We start from the raw sequence: 24,931 nt of genomic DNA, 5'->3' as shown, positions 1-24,931 counted from the left end.
CAAGCTGCCAAGCATAGTCTGTTTCTGGTGAGAATTCTCTTCCAGACTTGTAGATGGCTGCCTCCTTACTGTGTTCTCACATAGCAAAGAGAGAAAGTGGGCTGGGGGAAGAGGGCGAGAAGGAGGGGGAGAGAGAGCATTCAGTAGCTAGCCGACTAGCTGTCTCGTGTCTTTTTAAATAAGGGCACTAATTCTATCATGAGGGCCCCACCCTTGAGACCTCATCTAAACTTGAGGATACTGAAGGTCGTGGTGGTGGTGAATTTTTAGTACAGAGAATAGTCTAAAAAGTTTGAAATAATTCTATATAGACTCAAGAGGTAGAACTCACTAGGAATGCACACAAAGACTGTCAGTCTGTATCGAAGCCCCCATTGATATCAGAACTTAACAGGTTTTATTGTGGCGCCAGTATGACCAGATATGTGACTTTTCTGCAGCAGCAGTTGTTAGTCCAGGTATTCGCATGGACAACTTAGCTGCTTTTGTTTTTGTTTTTGTTTTGCGTTTCTTCAGTAAGGAGCGTTTCCTGATCAGTACCTTACACACTCACCTCTCAATATCTAATTTAAAAGAAAAAACATAACCGTCTTCTAGTGCCATGCATGTGGTTTCCTTGGTCTGTTACTTAATGCCATCATCTTTTAAATCTCTCTCCTGAAAACATGCTTTACTAGAAGTTTCGTGGTAAATGGAACCGCACTTGGTCAGTTGTGGTTGTGGGTTTCCCTTGTTTGTCTCACATATGTATGGCAGGAACAGGTGCAGTCCTTTGGTTCAGAGTTGTTCCTGTATTTGGAACAACGGTTCATTGCAGTTAAGCACTATCATTGTGCTGTTCTCCTGGGGTTTAAGACTGACCTCTTATAATGTATAATATTATAAAAGTCTATTTTTCATTTTACATTGTCTGTATTTATGATATCTAGATCAAGACTATTAACACTTAACTGTTTGCTGAATTTAACTGAGTTTTCCCCTCTGTTGACACCCTTATGTTTTGTATGTTTCTAACTAGGTAAACAAAGCGGCAGAAGAAACCACATTAGAAGTCTTTCCCTGTTGGATTAGTGGGCTAACAGAATGAGGGTTTCAAGTTTTTCATTATAGAATTAATTCTCTTTCTTGCACCTATTTCTCTTTTACTCCCTTTCTCATGAATTTAACCTATTCTCATACTGTACAAGGTTGATAATAACTCGTTGAATACTTTGGCTTTTTGCTTCTGTCAAAATTTAGCTTTTTTGGTCTTAGCTATCTGAAGGTGCAGCTTTTAAATCTGCCATCACTCTTCCTTTTTCTATGGCTCTTAGATTCAGAGGAGCTCTTCCTCTGTGGTTTTGGTATTTTAAGTAATTTTTACTTAGTTGGAGATATCAAAGAAATTGTAAATAATGAGCCCATAAATATTTTTAGACAATATTTATTTTAATTTAAATCTAATACATGCAAAAGCTACATTATTTTCAGTTTTTAATTTTCTCTCCTAAAACCACTAATGTACCCACTGAGGTGCCTACGTCATCTATATAGATTAGTGATTCTTAATGATTTTGAAGTCATGGGGTCCTCTGAGAACTAATGAAAAGCTAAGGATCCCCTCTTCTAGAAAACTGCCCAGATCCGAAGCTTTTCTGATCATTGTGTGTAGCCAGCCATGACAGTGGGCCTTAAATCCAGCAGGGGCCTGACATATTTTTTTAAGCTGTTTCAGAAGTCCCTTTGATTTTTTTTTAAATTAAGACTAATTTTTAGGGCAGTTTTTAGTGGGTTCACAATAAAATGTGAGGGGAAGGTAGGGATTTCCCCTGTAGCTCCTGATTCCACTTGTCACCAGACTGTTATGGTTGTTAAAATTGATGAACCTACGTTAACGCACCATAATCACCCAGAATCCATAATTTACATTACAGTTTATTCTTTGTGTTGTACGTTCTATGAGTTTGAACAAAGGTATAATGACATGTGTCCACAACTATAGTATCATATAGAGTATTTCCACTGCCCTGGAAATCTTCGGTGCTCTGCCTCTGCATCCCTCCCCACGCACCCTCCACCCCTGGTAATCACCGATCCTTTTATTGTCTCCAGAGTTTTACCTTTTCCAGACTGTCATTTAGTTGGAGTCATACAGTATGTGGCCTTTTCAGATTTTTATTCATAAGTTATATGCATTTAAAGTTTCTCCAAGCATTTTCATGGCTTGATAGCCAATTTCTTTTAGTGCTGTATATTATTCCATTGTCTGGATGTACCATGGTTTAACTATTCATTCACCTGCTGAAGGACATCTTGGTTGCTTCCAAGTTTGGCACTTATGAATAAAGCTGCTACAGACATCCATGTGTAGGTTTTCGTGTGGTCATAAATTTTCGGTTCCTTCGGGTAAATACCAAAGAGTGCAATTGCTGGATTATATGATAAAGAGTATGTTAGTTTTGTAAGAAACTTCCAAAATGTCTCCTAAAGTGGCTGCACTATTTTGCATTCCCACCAGCAACAAATGAGAATTTCTGTTGCTCCACGTCCTGGCCAGCATTTGTTGCTGTCAGTGTTCCAGATTTTGGCAATTCTAATAGGTGTGTAGTGGTATCTCATTGTATTAATTTGCATTTCCCTGATGATATATGATATGGAGCATCTTTTCATATCCTTATTTGTTATCTTTGTATCTTTTTTGATGAGGTGTGTTAAGGTCTTTGGCTCATTTTTAATTGGGTTGATTATTATTGTTGAGTTTTAAGAGTTCTTTATATATTTTAAATAACAGTCCTTTATCAGATGTGTCTTTTGCTTATATTTTCTCTCAGTCTGTGGCTCATTTTCTCATTATCTTGACATTGTCCTTTGCAGAACAGAAGCTTTTAATTTTAACAAAGTCCAGCTTATCAGTTATTTCTTTTAAGTATCATGACTTTGTTATATCTAAAAAGTCATTGACATAACCAAGATTGTCTAGGTTTTCTCCTAAATTAACTTCTAGGAGTTTTATAGTTTTACATTTTACATCTAGGTCTGTGATCCATTTTGAGTTATTTTTTGTGAAGTTAATCTGTTGTCTGGATTCATCTTTTTTACATGAGGATGTCCAGTTGATCTAGTACCATTTTTTGAAAAGGCTATCTTTGCACTGTTGTATTGTCTTTGTTCCTTTGTCAGAGATCGGTTGACTATATTCATATGGGACTATTTCTGGGCTCTCTATTGTGATATGTTGTCTATTCTTTACCAATACCACACTGTCTTGATTACTGTAGATTTATAATGAGTCTTACAATTAGGTAGTATTAGTCTTCCATTTTTTGTTCTTTAATATTGTGTTGGCTAATCTGCGTCTTTTTCCCGCTCCACATAAACTTTAGAATCAGTTAGTTGATATCCATGAAATAACTTGCTGGGATTTTGATTGGGATTGCATCAAATCTATGGACCAAGTTTGGAAGAACTGACATCTTGACAGTATTGAGATACCTGGCCTTTTTATCCTTAACTCTTTGGAATTGCCTTTTTTTTTTTTTTTTTTTTTTTGGCTAGGAAAGCTTTTGCTGCTCTTGAGATCCAGATGATTAGGATAACGTGTATTTTTCAAGAACTTACTACTTGCCCATTTGGTCAAACTAAAGGCCCCTATTTGATGGACCAGTTGCAATTTTATGATTCCTTCTCACTTCTATTTTTTGTAACAGACTATTTGCAAGTAGAATTTTCATGTCACTGAAGCTTCTTCACCAAACATTTACTATGAAAAATTATGCTGCCCTCAAGGAAATAAGTAGTAGGAGAGATAAACAATTTAGCATTATAACTGAGGTATGTACTGGTTATAATAGCAATACAGGAGGAATACTCATGTCAGTTTGGGAGAGTTAGGAAAGGCTGAATAGGGAAAGTGAATCTAAGCTGATTTGAAAGTTGAGTGAGGAATAGTTAGAATGAAATCCCAAAAGGAATTCTCTTGCATTCAAGGAATGACAGGTCTCTTGGATCAGTTGAATTGTAGATGCAGTACTATAAAGTGATGGAAGATAAGGCTAGAGACAAAAGCAGGGGCCAGGTTATGAAGTCCAGGATTTGGAATAAAACTCAAAAGATTTTAAACAAGGTACATGACCTGATTAGATTTGTGCTTCTAGACACTTGGCATCAACATAGAGATGGATTGAAGAGGGTTGAGAACAGAGACAGAGTCTAGTTTACAGGGAAGTTGTGATTGTTCAGTTGAAAGGTGATTAGGTGTTGGATCCCAGATAGTGAACAAAGAGTGGAATAAGTTGGAGGTGAATGAGGAAGTGTCTAGGTTTTAGATTTGGATGGTGGGATGAGCAGTGATGCCATCAATTGAGTGAGGGAGTATAGACAGAGCAACAGGCTTTGCAGAAAATACCATGATTTAGCTTGGACAGGTTAAAATTTTGACATGCCAGCGGCACATTCAGATAGAGATGCTCCATACAAAGTCAAAGATCTGGGCTTGTAAATCTGAGATAGGTCCATAACAATTCAGGAATTATCAGCATAGGCTGTACTCTGGATGAAGAGTGCTCTTGGGTGAAACTGCCAGTGTAACAAGCAAGAGCAGGGCCTGGATTGGAACCCTGGGGAAAGTCAACATTTAAGTGTAGTTGGATAAAGAGGAGCCTCAAAGGAAAATAACTGGAGAGGAAGGAGGGTAATCAGGAAAGAATAATGTTTGGGAACCAGGAAAGGCATTCAAAGGAAAGATTAAATTCTGCAGCGGGTGTAAGTAAAAAAAAAAAAAAAAAAAGAAAGAAAAGAAAAAAAATTTTTCCTGAATTGAGAAGTAAGGTGAACTTTGGATATCTTGGGGAAAGCAGTTTCACTGAAGTAATGAAAGTTAAATGTAAAAGGCTGCTGTATTTCATTTTTTCAGCTCCAAGGTTACGGAGAGTAGTTGAAGTCTGAGGTGATGTGTAGTACTTTCAGGATTAACAACAGAACAGGACTGAACATTTTTATTTTTAAAATAGGATAGATTTGAGTACGTTATATAGATTGAGGTGAAAAGAGTGGGAAAGGTTGAAGATGTTTGAAAGAGCAGTACGCATGCACAAAAATGCAGGATATGATATGGGAGAGATGAGAGGCAAAGGCCTTGGAGAGGAGGAGGGGAATTTCTCCCTGTAGTATAGGATAGAGGAAAGTATATGATGTGACTTTCTGAAAGTGTTTTTTCTTGTTTTTCATATGATTTCCCTTATCACTTCTTTTCTTCATCCCAGTTTGCAACCATGCCCAGTACTATATTATTTCCCTTGCCTCTCTCCTTTGTTCATTACATTTACCTTGATCAAATCCCTCTTGAAAATGTATTTACTGTTTGTAGGCTTTAATAAAAGACCCCAACTCTTTCATAAGCTTCAGAAATACAAAATGCCTAGAAATTTCTTTCCTCTGATATTAATGTCCTTTTCAGTTTGCATAATTTTAAAACACACACTTTTTGAAACTTTATTTAAAGTTTTAAGGGCAGGAACTATGTCTCATTTTTATTTAATCTTATGTATAAAACACCTTCTGAAATAACTTTGGGCCCATGTATTTATATTCTGTAATTAAAAATACATAGCATTGCAGAGAAAATAAACTAATAACTGAGATTACTGTAAGAATCCAGTTTCTTTCACTTGGCAGTGGAAAGTCAAATCTTGCAGCATGCTAGCACTCTAATGATTTTAGAATCTAATGGATGTCATCAGATACAGCTAAGAATAACCAAATATCCATGTGAAAACAGTAGCATTGGAATTAGTCAACAAGCTCACTAGAATGGTGTAATATTTACCATTGGCAAGACTGGTTCTTATTCATCTTGTATGTTTTGCCTGTAATGGGCACTGTATAGCTAATTATTTATTTGAATTAAGTTAAATAGCAATATAAGACAGTATAGGCAACAGCTAGGATAGAAGGAGAAGTATAATGACAGTGAGAAGGGAATAAAAAGTGTCAGCCAGAGAGAAAGCAAAGAGAAGAGGTGGTCAGGCTATGCGGAAAAAGCGAAATGTGTCTGGGAGAGTAGAAAAGGAATGTGGAATACAGAGAAAGATGGTGGGGAGAAGACATTGGGAAAAAAATGATGAAGTCTTCCACTAAATGCAAAGGATTATCAAGGAAATTGAGGCAAATTTTACTTCATTATTAAGAAAACTTCTTTTTCTGGCCATAATAACTATATGAGGCTTCTCTAGAATATTTTTAATACCTTCATACTTCTTTTAAAAGTAATTTTGTGTAAACCATCTCTTTGTATCCGCACAGAAGCCTGTAAAATACATAGCAGATATTTCCTTTCTTTTTACATAAAAAAACTAAGGAACAAAACTATTTGCTCAAGGTCAAACTCAGAATTAGAATTAAAGTTTTCTGAATTTTAACCAGTGCTCGTCTCAATAACATGTTATTTCTGAAACACAGGATGGAATTTAGTGGTCCACTATTAATCAGACATTAATTACAGTTCTGTTTTGAGCATCATGGGTAGCTAATTCCAAACAGCAGATATAAATGGGACTCAGAAAAGTTGTCTCTTATGGGTCCAGTCTATCTTGAGGCATCCGTGGCTCACTGGCAGCTTTGTGTAGGGTGAGGAGCTGGTTGCCACAGGATACTCAGGAAGTGAGTTGGAGTACAAGGGTCAAAGATAGGATGAAAAAGTGCTTGCTGTCTTATGCAGGACAAGTATCTATCTACTACACTCTTGTAACAGCTGATGGTGCTCAGATTGCCAGAGCAGTACAAACCTGCCTGTAATCAGCATAAAGCATCTTGAAATAAGAATTTTTAATGCCATACTCATATTAGAGGCAAAATATTGTAAGATATAAACTTCAAGCCCACCCCTGCCACTAATTATGTGACCCTTAGGCAAATTATTTAACCTCTCTAAGTCTCAGTTCCTTCATCTATCAAATGGGAGTAATAATAGGAGGATTAAATGCTGAATAGATTATGTTTAGTATATGATGCTTCAATTTGGCACATACTTATTACATGTAAGCTATTTTGATGATACTTTAAAATATGAATTTGTTACTAATCCAGGATTGCGTGAGAATTTTATGATAGTGGGACAAAATAAGTTCTAAGGTGATGAGCAGGTACATGCACATTTCATGTAAAACCCTCCTTAGTCTCACGAATGGATGGTTTTCTTTGATATGGATTATGAGTAACTAACATTCATTGATAATATATTTTTGGGCGAGTCAACGAGAAATAACTTCCTTAGTTATTAAGACTTAAACTTGGAATAACGTGGCTTGTTCCTCAGAAGAAAATATTTACCCAAGGGTTTTTTCTTTTGGTTTCTTCTTATTTGAATTTTTATTTTCAGATAGTCCTAGATCTGGCCAGTGGCATGAAAGTTATATAATTATATTAGCATCTCATCTTCTGGGATACATCTGGCATGTTTACCCACCTTTGTAAACTTCTCTGACAACCATTGTGCTTTCTCTGTTCCCTAGCAACATTGACATTTAGCTAAGTCACTTTGACTCACATCCTCAGGATAGAAGGAAAAACTATTTGAATGGGATCCTCAGCCTGGAAATTCTGTTTTGTTTTGTTTTATTTTGTTTTTTAATTTGTGTGGGGACATTGCTAATAATAATAAATGATACAAGAACAAAGATTTTAATACTTTGCAAGTTTTGCTTCTCTGTGTTTAGTCTCTATCTTCTTCATTTGTAAACTACAGATTTTTCACTTGTTTCTGCTTAGGAATAAAGAGACTGTATAAATCTAAAGCATTATTCACAATGATTAATCTACCACATTTCAAGGATAGATAACATTTTTGTTTCAAGCTTAATAGATGTAGGGATTAGAGAATTTGAAAAGCTCCTGAGCCTTTAGCATGTTAGGTTGTAGAGAGAGGAAGTCTATCTATTGATTACTGTAGCTTTATAATGTAATTTGAAATTGGGAAATGTGATGTGTCCAGCTTTGTTCTTCTTTCTGAAATTTGCTTCAAGTATTCAGGGTCTTTTGTGGTTCCATACAAATTTTAGAGTTATTTTTCCTGTGAAAAAATGTGATTGGAATTTTGATATGGATTGAATTGAATCTGTAGATTGCTTTGGGTAGTGTAGACATTTTAACAATATTAATTCTTCCAGTTCATGGCACAGATTATCTGTTTGTTTATGTCTTCTTCGAGTTCTTTCATTAATGTCTTCTATTTTTCAGTGTATAGATCTTTGATCTCCATGGCTAAATTTATTCCTAGGCATTTTTTTCTTTTTGATTTAATTGTAAATGAGATCGTATCTTAAATTTTTCTTCCTGATAGTTCATTGTTAGTGTGGATTCACACACAAAAAAAATCACAACAGATTTTTATATGTATATTTTTTAATCCTGTAACTTTACGAATTCACTTATTAGTTCTAACAGTTTTCTGGTGGGATCTTCAGTAACTTGAACCTTGTCTCTTCTTTCTTAGTTCATTAGTTAAAGGTTTGTCAAGTTTGTTGATCCTTTCAAAGAATTAACTCTTGTTGCATTATTTTTCTCTATTGTTTTTTATTCTCTATTTCATTTATCTCTTGTCTAATCTTATTATTTCTTCTGCCTTCTTTGGGTTTAGCTTTTTTCTTTTCTAGTTCCTTAAGTATTAAAGTTAGGTTTTTTTGATTTGAGATCTTGTTTTTTAGGGTAGGTGTTTGTAGATTTACAATTCCCCCTAGCATTCCTTTTTTGCTGTGTCCCATAAGTTTTGGTGTGTTGTGTTTTGGTTTCATCTCTAAGTTTTTTCTAATTTTCCTTACAATTTCTCCTTTAAGCCACTGGGAGTGTATTGTTTAATTTCCACAAATGTGTGAATTTTTCAGTTTTCCTTCTGTTACTGATTTCTAACTTCATCCCATTGTGGTCAGAGAATATACTATGTATGATATCTTATCTTTTTAAGTCTATTGAGACTTAATTTGTGCCCTAACATATGGTCTATCCTGGAACATGTCCCAAGTTCACTTGAGAAAAATGCATATACATTTTGTTGGGTAGAGTGTTCTGTATACATCTGTTAGATCTAGTTGGTTTATTGTGCTCTTTAAGTCCTCTATCTCCTTGCTTGTGTTCTGTCTAGTATTTCTATCCATTATTGACAATAGAGTATTGATGTCTCTTAACTGTAATTGTAGAAATGTGTATTTCTCCCATGGGGAAGTGTCTTAAAAGGATATATTTCTTTACCTTTATTTGAGGAAATCATGTATAGGTAATGTAGGATTCTTAGAACTACCATATATGAAGTTATCCTACTTTAGTAATTTATTTTGTTCCTTAATCTTGCTCTTGGAAAATTTTGACCTCCTATTAAGTCCATAAAGACAAACTTAAAAATAGAAGTAGAGCAACATTACTATTCTAAGATAAATATTTAATTTAATTGTATATGTGTAAATAATCATTTATAATATTTTAAAATAACTTTTAGGTCATATACCAATAAAGTTATTATTTTCCCTCAGTTCATTTTGTAAGACAACCTTTTAAAGGTAATACTGGATTAATTTTTGAGAAAGGTGATGGTATTTGCTAGAAAATTAGGGAATAAAAAGTGATATTAAGGTATTTGTCTTAATATTGCATATAATATTCTATAATTAAATAAAATACAATTTAAAGACTACCATTATAAAGTTTTGGTTTTAAGGGCCTTGAAATTCCTTAAGAACATAAAAAGAAGAACATAAAAAAGAAATTCCTTAAGAATATAACTGTGATATACTGTAATAGATAACACACCTGATCCAGGTGAAAAACTTTAGCTGTATCCTTATATGTGTATAATTCTTATACTTTTTGTCCCAAAAGAGACAGGGAGGCCAAGTACAACTTTCAACTGCTTGCATTCTCCTAATGGAATTGAAATTTATTTAAATTATTTTGATCTTTATTGTATTCTTTGTATTTCTTATTTATTGTAGAAATAGATGCTAGTAGTCAATCTTTCATTTTTTTTTTTAACCTCTAAGGGTAATCTTATTTTACTGAATTAATTGTGTTATAAGGCTTACAGAATGGTTTCTCCTAGCTGAAGAGAGACAGATCCAGGCTCAAATGAGATTTCAAAGGTCAAAACAAAGAGATTAGTTCAGTTTACCAGGTTTTATTGTATCATTGTTAACTGTGCCCTCTGCCCAATGACCTGCCTTAAAACAATGTGTATGCATTTCAAGCTTTTATGCAATCTCATTATTACTTATATGATATTATTAATAACAATATTGATAATATGCTTACTATAAGATACTGTGCTTATTTTATATAATTTAATTTTCTCAACAGCCCTATTTCATGAGGAGGAAATTGTGTCTCCTATCTGTATAAATAACTTGAGCTAGTAAACAGCAGGACTGGCTTCTGTCTCAGATACATCCTATTCCAGAACTTGTGTTTAGCCTAGTTTGCACTTCTATAGAGTGGGAAGTGTGTAATAAAAAGTGCTTGTTGATCGGTAAAATTGCCTTTGTTTATCATCAGTACTTTCAGATATTTCCTTTCCTGATTTTTTAATCCCTTGCTCTTGTTCATTGTTAATTTTATAAATGGGTGGGTGACCAGGGCTGTATGTTTTGTAAGAAGTATAATTATTTTTTCCTAACCAGTCCCATCTTGCTTTTTCCCATTGTTCTTGAACAGGAGGAAACAAAAGAAAGTTAGTGTGAATATTTTAATTTTCAAAATTACTAACCTATTTTGGTAATTGCAAGGGAAAACAAGAGAATATTTCAAGATAATATATGTTTCACAGGTGCAATTTAATGGTTAGGGTATTGGCCTAGGGATTGGACAACAAAAGTATCTTGAAAAAATTAATTCCACTTTTAAGTATAAACAGTTACTTTATTCTTTAATGATTAAATTAGGATTTTAAAAAAACTTTGTATTATGGGAAAATTGTGAAAAGTATTGTAATTATTTCAGTCATGTGCTTAAATCATGTAAATAGACAATTAAAGACAGTTTTAATTTTTTTAAATTATATTTTCATTTTAGAAAAATCTTATTAGCATTTCTGAACAATGGCTAGGTTATATTTTATTATTGCATGAAGAACCTTGCCTGAATTTAAATCTTTTGAAGAAATATTTGTCCTGAAGAAGAAAACACATTTTGTGTAAAGATTATTATTTGTCTTCTATTTTTAGAACTGTAATCTCTCATTTGACATTACATGATTTTCTTAATGTTACCATAATTACTTTTTTAGTGTATTTTGGGATCTCTACTGTGCAGCTCCAGAAAGACGGGAAACATGTGAACATTCGAGTGAAGCAAAAGCCTTCCATGATTATGTAAGTTACTATCTAATTTTACTGTTGTATTGTCAGTTTTCTTTTTAACCTTTGTTCTTGAAAAATGCATTGGACCATCCATTTTTTTCCTTTGGTAATTAAGAAATTACTTTTTCTTTTTTTCTTGGAAAAAAGTGAAATACAAGTGGGTATTTGAATCTTGCTCATAAAGCGTAGGATTAAAGAGTAATTCTAACTCTAAGCTATTAAAGGTCTTTCTTTAAGCATGCCTGATTTGTGAAATTTCAGATTTATAAGAATTAAATAGCAATTATTTATTCCACAAAAAGACACATCACAAGAATTCTATAAATTATAAGCTCTTCTTCTGCATATGATTTTTAAATACACAGAAATATTATATTATTCTCTTTTCGTAACTTATAGTTACATATCATAAGGCTAAATATCCCCGTCATTGAATTCAGTTTCATAAGTAAATTTATTGTGAATTAAAGGAAATACAAGATAAGAGAGCAAAGGTTCTTTGCAAAACTGAAAATGTGAAAATTTTTTTGATTCTTAAGGAAGGCTGGTGGACTATCTTTGGTTAGGTGATTTATATTATTTCTTTAGAACTGCAAATGTGATTTTAGAGAGTTGATGGTATCAGGACGTCGAATTGTTAAAAAAACAAAAAAGAGGGTGTAGATTTTCTTTAGGGAAAACTGGCATTTAAGAATGGGGAGATGGTTTTGTGAAGGGGCTGGGGAGACACTGCATTTGCAGAACTGACCATGAAAGACATAGAGATTGAGTTTTGGATGGAGGAAAACCAGTTTCCTTGGTTTGGAGCAAGTGGAATTGGGCCTGGAGCCTGAAGAAATATCTAATAGTAAGTACCTAAAACTTTACATGTTTAGTTGGTAAAAGGAAGGCATCGTTCTGTGTAAATAGTCTTTAAAACTAGAACCAGGGCTCGAAAGGGAAAAATAACTTGTTCTTCCAAAGGAAATACTTTAGCCTTAGACTGAAGAGTGGAAATAGAAGAATTATAATCCCAAAAGTGTAGCATAAGGAAGAGTAAGCAGACTTAAGAGAAGTGAAAATCTTGGGCACCTGGCAAGGACTGTGTAATACTTTAAATGTGTACTGAACTGATTAAAGTGAGGCTGCTTGTGATTACTTCGTTGGATATTGATTGTGCTCATAAAGCCTGCCATGTACCAAACAACAGCTCTTGGGGACAAGGTGAGTGAAAGGGATGCTACTGCATATAAAGAAAGAGTACAGAAAAGGCGGATAAGGCAGGGCCCGGGACACAGTATTTATGGTGAACAATCTGTTTTCTTTTGCACCCTTGGGTGATGGATGTAAAGCCCAGAGAATGTAAGGATTCTGGCTAGAGTGGGTTACCCCATCTCATCTGTCTCTTACATCAAGGAAAATATGCCTAGATTTGGCCTGCCAGTCATGGGAAAAGTTTTTAAAATAACCACTAATTTTGAAAACTAGATGACTTTAGATATAGTATCAGTGTTCTGCTCTAAAGGATATGTAATGTCTGTGGAGCTACATCTTAAGAAATGAATTATGTAAGTACTTTTCCAAAATTTCGTTGTATAGAAAGATGCAGCCTACTGTTCCCCATGGAGATCTTATAGGGAACACTGTGCTAATTTAGTGTCTCCTCCTTAAAAGTGTTATGTAAAATGTCATCATTGTCGTCATGGCCACCACCATCATCATAATCTTTCTGCATTCATAAGGCACTTTCAATATTTCAGAGAATACTCACACTTGTTAGCTTTAGAAACCCACTTAAATATTTCAGGGTTTTTGAAAATAAGCATTGGTAGGAGGTAGGAGTGAAATTAGAGTAGATTTTATAGGAAGAGTAACCCCTTACCTTTATAATTTAAAAAAATTCAGTATTTGAATTTTATAACTTGTTATGAATCAGCACTTGTTTTATCAGATGTTTCATAATTTTATCTTAAATACTAGCTTTAAGAGATTTGATTTCTTAGATGGCATTTTTATTATACTTTAAGGCAATTTACCTATAATGGTAATACATCTCCAAAATAATTTTTTAAGGGAGGCTGCTGAAAAGATAAAGTTTGATTTACATACTTTTATACTGCAGTTGAATTTTTAGAAATATGTTTGTTTTCTGTAGCACACTTTTATGATAATTTTATTGGGTAGGATTTCCTGAATTCTTAATAGTAAATAATTTCTGAAAATGATCACCATAATTCATGTTTAATGTGTAGATATAGGAGTTTGAAAGACTCAGAGAAGAAAATGGGAAACAGGAACAAACAATAAGATTTTGGTAAAATTCTGTCATGTTATATTGTTACGTGAGAGTCCCTTGGGAACCATTTTCTAAAATAGTGATTAATGTATATACCTTCTGAATTTCAAGGTAGTTCTCAAGGAAGCATTATGAAAAATATTTTCTTTATTAGCTGCCTCTTTAGAGTAAAATACTTGCATGTATAAATTCTGATAAATTCTGTCTTGTTATTTTATAGTCTCCACTTATCTATGAGATTGAATGAATAATGAAAGATAAACTACTTTTTTTTAAAGAAATAGGAGAGGTATAATGAGGTAAATGATAAATAACCCTTTTAATTAAAAAATAGTCTTTAATGTTAAAAGTGATTCTCTTTTGGGGATTATGCATGATTTTTATTTTTATCTGTATATTTTTCTGTATTTTCCAAATATCTATAGTTAATTTTATATTCAGGAAAGTTACTTTAAGGTAGATTAAATTTCACCTTACAGTGAGTTCTAAACTTTCTTCTAAAATTAGAAAACAAGAACTTAATAAAATAAAATTTAAATTTGAGGATGTCATATATTTTCATACCACTGTGTTATATTCATAGGAATATTTAGCATTTCTCATGAAAGACTTTTTCTTGGGTAAATGCACATATTAAAAGAAAGATATATAAACTGAATAGATGTAATTTTGAGACATTTTATAACTTTTAATAACTTTTTGGTGATAATTATCCCAGGAATATTTTTGGCTTTTGGTTTTTAATATTTTTTGGTTTATTTTCTAACCATTGCTTCTTTAGAATATGGATTTTTGTCATTGTATTATTTTACTTACCAGGTAATTATAGATGCAGTGTTAATATCCTTTTCCTCGAAAAATCACCCTGTTCGTACTTACTGTGAGAATAAAAAGTCATATGAGTAAAACTTTGATCTTGCATTTATATTTTAAAATATATTAACTATTTAGCATCTTTGTGCAGTAACAAATGTAAAATAGCAATACATTAGGAAATCAGCAGTTACTAGTGTGTAGGGGATGCACTTTTGGATGGCAAAGCTATAAAAAAATAGAGAAATGATTACTGTACAACTCAGGATAATGGTTCCTTATGAGAAGGTAGGAAGAGGTTAGGATTGGGATGGGGTGTGTGACTTGAGCTTCTGAGATGGTTGGCAAACTTCTACTTTTCCTGACCATGGTGGTGGTTCCTTTATAGTAACCATATGTTTGCTTTATAAAATTTCATAATGCCACAAATTTATTTTGTATGGCTTTCTATATTTGTTTTGGTTTTTATTTTAAAATAACAAGATTTTTAAATGCAGTTAAGGTAATTAACTTTAGAAAAAGAATATGCATAGTCATTTCTAAAGTGTTTCCTGGCATTGCTGTGATTCATCCTTGAGCACTGACAGCAGAAAATCTAGAGATGGTCTCCAAACAAATGTTTGTTTGTTTCTTTTCTGCTATGACGGATTCTATGAAGTATGTCTGTTGATTTTCTAGAGGGGAGTAGAGAATAAGGTCAGAAATACTGGAGGCAGTTTAAGAATTAGAAATTTATTTTATAAGAGAAGAAAGAGATTTTACTATACGACAATTATTTTGTCACATGACTGGGCGATATCTAGCTTTGCCCTGTTATTTTCATCCTGAGTGAATACCAGGTTCATCTGAGCTGTAAAATTATTATTATTATTATATTATAGTATTAACGTTAAAAAGTAAACCATCATTTCAAGCGATTAGAAATAATACCTACTAACCTGTAAACTTTATTGGGCTAGCTTCCCTTTTCTCCCCATTAGTGTGTTTATATTTTATTCTGAAATCACAGGCAATGCTTTTATGTGGCGCTAATTAATGTTTACTAGATTTTTTTCCCTGCTACAGCTTAACATAGTTGTTTTATTTAACAATTTCTTTCTGATTTCATTTATTTCCAAAATATTTAGCAAAAATATCAATATACACTACTAAACTTTTAATGAAAAACACATACAGTGATTATAATTTAAGTCTCTGGCATGGATAGAAGATTCCTTAATTGTCCTAAAGAAAAGATAGAGCCCAAATACATTATTGCTTTAGTGTGATAATGAAATCATATTATTACAATGAGCTCTTTGAGAGCAGAGAAAATTAAACCCATTCTTCCCCAGGGTCTGTCAAATAATAGGTGTTCAATAAATATTAACAGAATGCAGTAGTCTGTTAGTTGGGAAATTGGAAATGTTTCAAATCATTCAGATGTTTAGGTAAAGTGATAGGTTTGAGTAATAATTGTTGATAACATGTGGCTAGTTTTTGTATTCTTGCCTAAGACAATGTTTGTGACATCTAGAAAGGATTATGTTACAGGTTTGTAGTGAGGGGATACTTTTTAGAAAATGATATATAAACACATATATTATGTAAATAAAATAATAGGAGAAGGATGTTTTCCTTTATATCTTAAGAGAATTTTTTTTTTTTTTTTACAGATAATTATATGTTACTTAGGAAAATACTTCTGTAGGAACTCCTGCAGAGTTAGGTGCATTCTTTACCATGATCCTGTAACATCCTCTGTCTATCTCCTTTAAGGTCCCTGTATATTAGATTTTTGTAATGGGATGTTTTCTCTAATAATTTGTTAGCTTCCTCAGGGAATAGACTTTATCTTATTTATCTTTTTCATTCTCAGTACCCAGCAGGGTGCCTGCCATGAGATGTTCAAATCACGTTTGGTGTTTATATATATGAATGATTAAATAAAATATTATCTAATAAGTGTTTATCATTTCTTATTCTAGTGTAACTGAATATGTAGTTGCACGAAGGCCATTTGATGCTACTTTTATTCACTTTGTTTTTCAAGATAAATTTAGATAAGACAGCAACTTGTAAAGGCATAAGTGAATCAAAGCAGGTAGCAGAGGCTTTATATCTTGGGGGCAGGGCACTAGGGAATGTAGTGGTGAACAAAATAGATTTGGCCCTATGCTCATGGGCTTATCTAGCAAAAGAAACCTTTTCTCAAGAAGTTTGAAACATCAAATAGTAAAATACATGTAGGGACACAGTATAGTATTATACTATAATACTGTAGACCAGTCAAAATTTATAGATATATAAGAATATGGAGAGTAAGTACACATAACTTTTGATGGCATATAGTAGGCATAATTAGTAAATATTCAAACGAATGAATAGTTTCTCGTTGTACCATAATTCTCCTAAAAGTCCATGTAAACTAAAGCTTTTCATAGGCTAGGAACAAATAGTTATATTCAAAACCCATTTGGATGATAAAACTGTCATAGGTATATATTAATATTTGTCAGTCAGTGCTGCCTAGGCTATTGTTCAACTCAGCAGGTAGGGACAATACAGTTGGCTCTCCGTATTTGCAGCTTCCACATCCGTGGATACAGAGGGCTAAGTGTACTATGCCATTCATGTGAAGAACTTGAGCATCTGTGGATTTTGGCATTGGCGAGGATCCTGGAACCAATCCCCCTGTGGCTACTTAGGGACCACTGTAATGAGATTCATTTTTCACCTTATTCTTATCTGCCATATTATTTCTACCTTTGGTTTAATTTCCTGTAAGATCTAGTTTCATTTCTTTTGCCACATATAAATGGTATAAACTGCCTTATGTTCTTTATAGCATAAGGTAAGTTGTTTATTCATTTTTTTTTTTTTTTTTGCAAGCTCTGTTGATTTGAAAAAGTACATTCATCACTTTACCCGTGAAGTGTGTGTCTCTATTCCCAGACCATCCTTGGGCCTAGGATTTCTCCTGGGTAGCATCTAACTACTGCTAATAACTATCAGCTATTTTCCCTATTCCTTTTGGTCCTGTAGGGCAGTATGTTATTTCAGTCATTCTAAGGGAAACGTGAATAAAGGGAGACAATCAAGGAAATTATAATGCATTGTATAAGAATTCTACTTCACTTAAAAATCTTTTACATTAATTTGTTGCATTACATAGACATTTTGAAATTCATAAAGGAATAAATGAAGAAGCTAATATGGAAATGAGATAAACAGAATAGAGATAACTTTATAAGTTGTTCCATTGTGAAAAATATTTTTTTTCTAAGTATATATTTTCAAGGAACTTCATCTTAAGCCCCTTTCCCCCCTATAAATGTGTTCATTTTTTATTAAAGTTTAATTTCTGGTGACTGTGGAAAGATGAAAATGGAAAGGCTTTAATTTACTATTTTTGATGTAGATGTTACACTGACTGTGATTTTGTTGCCAGTAGCATTATAAACAACAGAAATATGATGTTCTTTCAAAAATAGCACGCATTTCTAACTTTCTATTAGAGTTACAAAATTTATAAATTTATTTTGGAGATTTAAAAAAACTGACTGATATTGGGACAATGTAAGGTGTGTTTAAGAAATGGTAAGCAGAGCTATCTGACCAGAGTTGGAAAAATCAGACACAAGGTCTGTGCTTAGCTAAAAGATGATAACATTTTAAAACTGTTAAGGAAACTATGAAATTATCCTTATCAGTGTTTTCATGATGAGTCCCCTGGAATTTTGAGGTGCAGTGGAAGGGCCATCAATGGTACCTAGGAGTGAGATGGGAGAGAACCCTACCAGAAGGCTCTTGGTCTCTTTCTGTTTTAACCAAAGCAGCTCAGTTTTCACCCTTTCCTAATTCCTTCTATTTTCTCTAATTAAATGGAATCTCCATTTAAATAGTTGCCTATGCCATAAATGAATTGTCTTTTAATCTCCTTTATTGTTCTTCTCCTTTATCTTCAACTGGTCATCAAAACCAGTCAATTCAGTTGCCTAAACATTTCTTACACATCTTCTCTCTAATTCCACTGAAAATACTTTAGTTCAGGTCTTCATCATGTTTGCATCTGTCTCCCTTCTACCCCTGCAGGATTCAAGAACTCCTTCTCAAGGGTTCTTGGTTCAAAACTCTTGAATAAGCAACTTTTTTTTTAGAATTCTTTTTTTAAAATATTTTATTTGTTTATTATTTTATTTTATTTTGGCAGGGGGAGGTAATTAGGTTTTAACTTATTTTTAGAGGAGGTACTGGGGATTGAACCCAGAACCTCATGAGTGCTAAGCATGCACTCTATCACTTGAGCTATATCCTCCCCCAGCAACTTTTTTAAAAAATCTCTTTCGTATATTTACAGTATCAGAATCCAAAACAATCCAAAAACTTTAAATAAATAATTTAAAACTGCTTATTCGGCCTGACCTAGTTATTTTACTAGAAAAGAAACTTGGTACCCAAAGATGTAAAGAATATGATATGCCATTGTTTCAAATGAGTGAGGTTTAGCCAGGAAAACTCACGTTTTCCAAGTTTTCATTGAATACTTTTTCAATACTGTACTGGATGAAATTTTTGTTATGTCTTCAGTTGAGAGGCATTTTTAAAGCATGTTCAAAAAATCGTAAATTCTCTTTAGGATGATTAATCTGAAGGCATTGTGTAAGAGAAACTGAAGAAGGGAAAGGACTAAGGGCAAACACTGTGTGGAGGCTAGGCTAGTAGTCTTGGTGTGAGCTGAAAAGCCCTTGAATTATGGTGGTGGTAAATGAAATGGAAAATCAAGAATGAAACTGAAGAATTAAAAAGATGAAATTTGTCTGGTTGTAAGTATTGAGGAAGAGAGAAAAATTTAAAATAATTTGTACTTAACATGTCTGATGAACTGAGACTTGGGATAGTGTTAGCAGAAATCTGAAATTTGGAAGAAAGAAAGTGGGTTCAGCTATAAAAGTGAGTTAATTAATGAAGGAATAAGGGTAAGATAAGAATAGAGGCCTGGGGATAGAAATTTGGAAACGTTCATACTCAGGGGTGATAAGAAGGAAAGGGCTAGCATTAATTAAGACAAGGGAAAAATATGACACAGTGAGAGGTAAATACTCATCACACTAGCTAGACTGGCTTAGATGGCATGAGTGGTGTGCTTCTATAATCTAGAAAATTGATTGAATCTGTTCACTGTTTCTGGATGCATCCAATGTGAACTCGGTATCCTAGGGCAACTAATAAAATGTGTTTGGTGTTAAGGTACTATCTTGAGTTCCTAAAATATTCAAAAGCTGTTTATGGTTTTTGAAGCAAGACTTGAGGCTCCAACTATGTCAATGCCTGGGTGATTTTTATCGGCCACAATTTCATTTTAGAAAGCAGTCATGTATTGTATAGGGGGGAAAGTAGATTCAAATTTGGAGGAAGAGTAAGTGGACTTAAATGATCCGTGGGTTCTTCCAGTAGTTTTTGAAACTTAGATTAATAGGTATGGAAACCTCAATATATTAGCCTTCTTTCTTCATTGAAACTTTGTTTTAGCAAACATGTATTGACTTGTCTGTTAAATAAAGAGTAATGTAACAATTCTCATACCTTAGGGAGGTAAGTGTATGTGAAGACTATAAAAATATATCATGTTGAATTTGGTAGTCTAGTGGCTTGTACTTAATTGGTACTCAGTATTTGATGAAAGAATGTACTTTCTTCACACATGCTATGTCTAAACTAAGTGCCCCCACTTCCATGGGAACATTGTACTACTACTCTTAATGTAATCCATTCAGTATTTCCTCTTCTTCCTTTCCTTTGATAATTACCTTATCCTGTTGATCCCTCTTCTTGACCATCATCCTTTCTTTGTCAGCTTTCTATGTCATCCTTTCTTTTTCAAGATAGATATGAAAAGAGAAAATGAAGAAAAATATTTCAGAGCTGTGAAGGTATAATTTTTATTGTGGACCAAAGTCCCAATATGTAAAGGAAATGGAATGTCTTTAGATATCACAAAATGACTTCTGTATTGTTTACAATAGTACACCTTAATTTAAGGCATTTTAGAAATTATGGGCATAATTTCCATATGCATTTTTTCATCAACACACAGCCACATAAACCAGACTAACTTATTTCCTTTTTGCTCTAATCTGGAATATCCCCATGAAAGAACCTTGGGAGCTTGTAGTAAATTAAATCTTTAGACCTATTCCATCACAGGCTGCCTACCTGCATACCTTTCTATATTTTCCAGACCATGAGTGTAACCTTGGAGCTTTTCTACCCATTTTCCTTTGTCATTTGTTTTCTCACAAGGTGCCTACTTTTTTCTTTTAAGTCTAGAATTTTCATTTTATTCACTGCAGAGACAGGCAGGAGGTTACACAGCAAACACTGGGAAGTTTACAGAGAATTAGAAATGTCAACAAGATTTTATATTTGAAATACAAATGGAACTTACCTGGTTTTACCTCCATGTTCACATTGTTGATTATTTATTTATTTTATGTGTGTTTGAGGGGTTGTGGGGAGAGTGGAATGGGTCGGGGCATTGTAAGTCTCTTATTTGGGACTCATTCTGCTGTCTTTACTGGATGAGAGATCAAGCTTCTTCAAGTTTGGACCAAGAAGGGACTGAGCTGGCACCACTGCTGAGTTCTTTAGAACTTGTGGTATCCTTGGAAACCTCTCACTGTCCAAGTGGTCTCTCTGAGAGGGGAAAATGAGTAAGGAGGGCCCTTTCCTATCTGATCCTCAAAGGTTCTCCTCCTGTTCCTCAGCTGCCTTTGAATGCTTAGTTTTCCATCAGCTTGTTCACTTGCTGGAACTTTCAGGCTAATTCTGCCTTTGAGAGAAACTAAGCTTTTGTGTTCTTAATGATTGTTTGGGTTTAGTTTCTTCAGGGCCAGTGAGGCTTAGTGGAAGGTGTTACTGAGGGAAGCCTTTTATTACTAAATCCCTTTGGTTGCTTTTCCCTGGCTCTTACGTTTTCCTGTGTCAGAGTTGTGCAGCCAGTTGGATCGTCTGTTGAATTCCTCTGTCTTACCTGAGAGACATTCATTTCTAGAACAAAAATGATTGGTGCCCTTGCTCAGGGACTTGCCTGCTCAGATCGATTTCCCATATGTTCTCTGAATAAACTCTCAGCCTCCTTTTCTGAATTTAAGTTCTTTTAAACAGTAATCAACCTAAACAGTTTCCATCACTGGGAAAAGGTAGGCTTTCCTCTTATAATTCCCTGCTTCTGCACTTGCAAGGTCTCCTGTCATTCAGGGTACAAGTCAAATTCTGCCTCTTTAGTGAGGACTTTCCTAACTACTTCGACCTTAGTAAAATGTCCACCTTATTGATTTAAAAATAGGAGATTGTCTTATTTTTTAGATTTGACATATGAGTGATATCACACAGTGTTTGTCTTTCTCTGTCTGACTTATTTCACTTAGCATAATACCCTCTAAGTCTATCTATATTGTTGCAAATGGCAAAATTTCATCCTTTTTTTGTGGATGAGTTGTGCACCTGTAACTTATATAATATTGTACATCAACGATACCTCAGTAATACAATAGAATAAAATATGAGATTGCCTGTCAGTCCTCTACCTGATATGCTTTTCATTGACTATTTGGTTAAAATAATATCCTTTCATTCCTCCCCTTCTTCTTTTTAAAAAAAATTTTATGGAGATTAAGTAATAATAGCAAGATTGAATTGAAACAGAAAAAATTGTCTCAGTAATTTTTTTTGAAATAAGAAAGAGCCAGCAGGATTTTTTCCCTTATTTTAGGAAGTTTAAGAAGCAAGAATTATATGTAGTTTTTTGTAATTTAAATATATATATATATATATATATATATATATATATATATATATATATATATATATATGTAGTTTTCATGAGCTGGTAGTACCTGCCAGGAACAAACAGCAGCAGCTGATACTTTCCTTCCTCATATCAGGAGGCTACACTGGCAATAAAGGGAGGGGCTTAGGGGATTGGGTTTGATTAATTTTTATTTAAGAAAAGGAAATTTAGGGGTTTTTTTAGTTGAACTGTAAATTCTATAAAGCCTTATTTATTTATATTAACGAATAATGGAAGTTAATTAGAAACCTAAAGAATGAATAATAGAGCTTGTCATTAAATATTTGTAGAGAAAAAATTGTGCATGTTTTTTCCTTAAGTAATGTTAGTAGATATGTACCTAATTTACTGTAGTGGTGCTACCAAGAGTAAGAATATAAGAACCGTCCCTCTGTTGGTGGTGGGGCCGGGTGTCAATGAATTGAATTAGAGTTAAAACCAATTCAGGAGGGTAAACTGTAATTCAGTTCAGGGCTTTTATTTTCGTAATTTTTATTTAGAAAGAAGGACTTTTCTTGAATGAATCTTCCTGAGGATCAGCTTTTAAAATAATGAATAAGAAATATAAATTTGACTAAATAAAATTAATTTTTAAAGATTTAGTTCTGTATAATGAACAATTAGAGAAAGAGTGGGAATCAGAAATAAGACCTTGATATTTAGGAAAGTTCTGAAAGCCAGAGATTAATTTATATATTAAACTAGCATTTTAATGAAAAAAAATAACTCTTCAATTTAAACATGCAAGTAAACATTAATCAGATTTATTAAAAAATACTTTAAATTCTTATCTCATGAGTTCTTTTTTTATTGAAGTATAGTTGATTTACAATGTTGCGTTAATTTCTGGTGTACAGCATAGTGATTCATTTGTAAATATATATATATTCCTTTTCATATCCATTTTCATTATAGGCCATTACAGGGGATTGATTTAGTTCCCTGTGCTACACAGTAGGATCTTGTTGTTTATCTGTTTTATATATAGTAGGTAGTATTTATAAATCCCAAACTCCTATTTTATCACTCCCCATCTCCTTTCCCCCAACTGGTAACCATGAGTTTGTTTTTTATGTCTGTGAGTCTGTCTCTGTTTTGTAAATAAGTTCATTTGTGTCTTTTTTTCAGATTCCACATATAAGTGCTATATTGTATTTTTCTTTCTCTTTCTGACTTATTTCACTTAGTATGATGATCTTCAGGTCCATTCATGTTGCTGCAAATGACATTTTATTTTTTATGGCTGAGTAGTATTCTATTGTATATGTTTTTGTGTGTGTGTGTATATACACACACACACACACACACACACGTACAATTAGATTTGTCCCATATATATATATACACACACACATACACACCACAACTTCTTTATCCAGTCATCTGTTTTATCCAGACATTTCAGCTGCTTTCAATATCTTGGCTATTGTAAATTGTGCTGTTAACTCATGAGTTCTTGATATCTCCTTACTTCATTTCAAGTAGAGAAAAAAAAGTTTTTTAATTAAACTGTTCCAGAATATTAAAAGTAAATTTTTATCATATTGAAAGCTTGGAGGAATTGCTATTAGGTTCCTCAGATAATATTTTCATATTCATTGTATATCACTTTACATGGTCAATGATGTCATTAAAAAGATCTGATCATCAGTGCCTAGCTGAATGAAACATTTAAATTTTAAAGCAGTTAAGATTTATTTTGTATTATAATCAAAACATTTACTTTTTAAGGCCTTTGTTGCCATTTTACCTGAAATTGAAATCATGGTAGCCTTGTGGCCAAATTGAACTTATCCTGCTTATTAAAAATATAAGCAAGCTTATGCAAGTTAATGTATCATGTTTATTTATGACAGACATTTAGCTAATAGAGTTTAATTTTAGCTGTTTGGGTATTCACAACTGAGGTCCAAAGATCATGGAGTCAGAAGAGATAGCCATTTCTGCTATTCACTGTCCAAAGTCCTGAACTACAGAACCCACGAGCAAAATAAAAGGGTTGTTATTTTTCTCTGCTAATAAGTTTGGTTGTTATACAGCAATAGATAGTCAGAACAGAATTTTAGCTGGAAGTAGGGTGCTGCTGTAACAAAAGCTCAAAGTACATGGGACCAGCTGGTGGGCGAAGACTTCATGAAACCTGGAAGGGGTTCTTGGTGATGGTTGGTAAGGGCTTGAAAGTACAGTAAGTGAATGACAATATTATTTGAAGCTGGAAATAAGACCTTTATTATCTAGTGGTAGCAAAACTATTACCCAGGGTAGCATGGAAAATAGAAAAAGTACTGAGTGAACTGACAGATCTGGCAAAGGAGATTTCCAGACAGAATGGCTAAAGTACTGCCAACTGTTTCTTTTAACTATGTCTCATAAAATATGAATGGATGGAGATGAGCAAAAGAAGGAATTCTTGTTTTCGACCAGAGTTTGGAGGAAATATAAAGGGAAAAGGTCAGTTTTTCCAGCCTGCAAAGGGTTCTCAAAGTAAGAAAGGGCCTCAGAAAAAAATCAAATCCAGAGTGAAGTTAGGAAAATGTGGTCTTCAGGCAAAAATGAGACTAAGATATAACTATAAAACTTTTAAGATTCGGAAACACTTGAGGTGGTCTTTATGGACACTAAGACACATAAGAAGCCTTCCAAGTATCTTAAGGGCATGCCTCCTAGTTCTGCTCTGTTAAACAAAAGGGCTCCTAA

General features: G+C 33.5%; 1 protein-coding gene and 1 long non-coding RNA gene across 7 annotated transcripts in view; one reads left to right on the top strand and one right to left on the bottom strand.

Annotated features, from left to right (window-relative positions):
- The window catches only part of LOC116151933 (uncharacterized), a 241,062-nt gene that overhangs the window by 42,164 nt on the left and 173,967 nt on the right, over window positions 1-24,931 (bottom strand). Inside the window, exons 6-8 of one of the 3 annotated variants that reach the window (XR_010378919.1) lie at window positions 20,193-20,257; window positions 14,407-14,468; window positions 1,424-2,408 (exon numbers count right to left, since the gene is read on the bottom strand). This is a non-coding gene — a long non-coding RNA (uncharacterized LOC116151933). Of the gene's footprint in view, window positions 1-1,423; window positions 2,409-14,406; window positions 14,469-20,192; window positions 20,258-24,931 lie in introns of those variants that run through there. The other 2 variants (XR_010378917.1, XR_010378923.1) reach the window with 2 other exon arrangements.
- Window positions 1-24,931, top strand: part of SSBP2 (single stranded DNA binding protein 2) — a 248,251-nt gene that overhangs the window by 74,473 nt on the left and 148,847 nt on the right. For all 4 annotated transcript variants that reach the window (XM_010975060.3, XM_010975058.3, XM_010975061.3 and 1 more), the window contains exon 4: window positions 11,243-11,327. In XM_010975060.3, coding sequence (XP_010973362.2) covers window positions 11,243-11,327 — 85 coding nt within the window. The remainder of the gene's footprint in view (window positions 1-11,242; window positions 11,328-24,931) is intronic.

The sequence above is a fragment of the Camelus dromedarius genome, chromosome 3 (genome assembly GCF_036321535.1).
Source record: "Camelus dromedarius isolate mCamDro1 chromosome 3, mCamDro1.pat, whole genome shotgun sequence".
Lineage (NCBI taxonomy): Eukaryota > Metazoa > Chordata > Mammalia > Artiodactyla > Camelidae > Camelus > Camelus dromedarius.
Note: the sequence above shows the minus strand (reverse complement) of the source record. Positions and strands in the feature narration are given on the sequence as shown.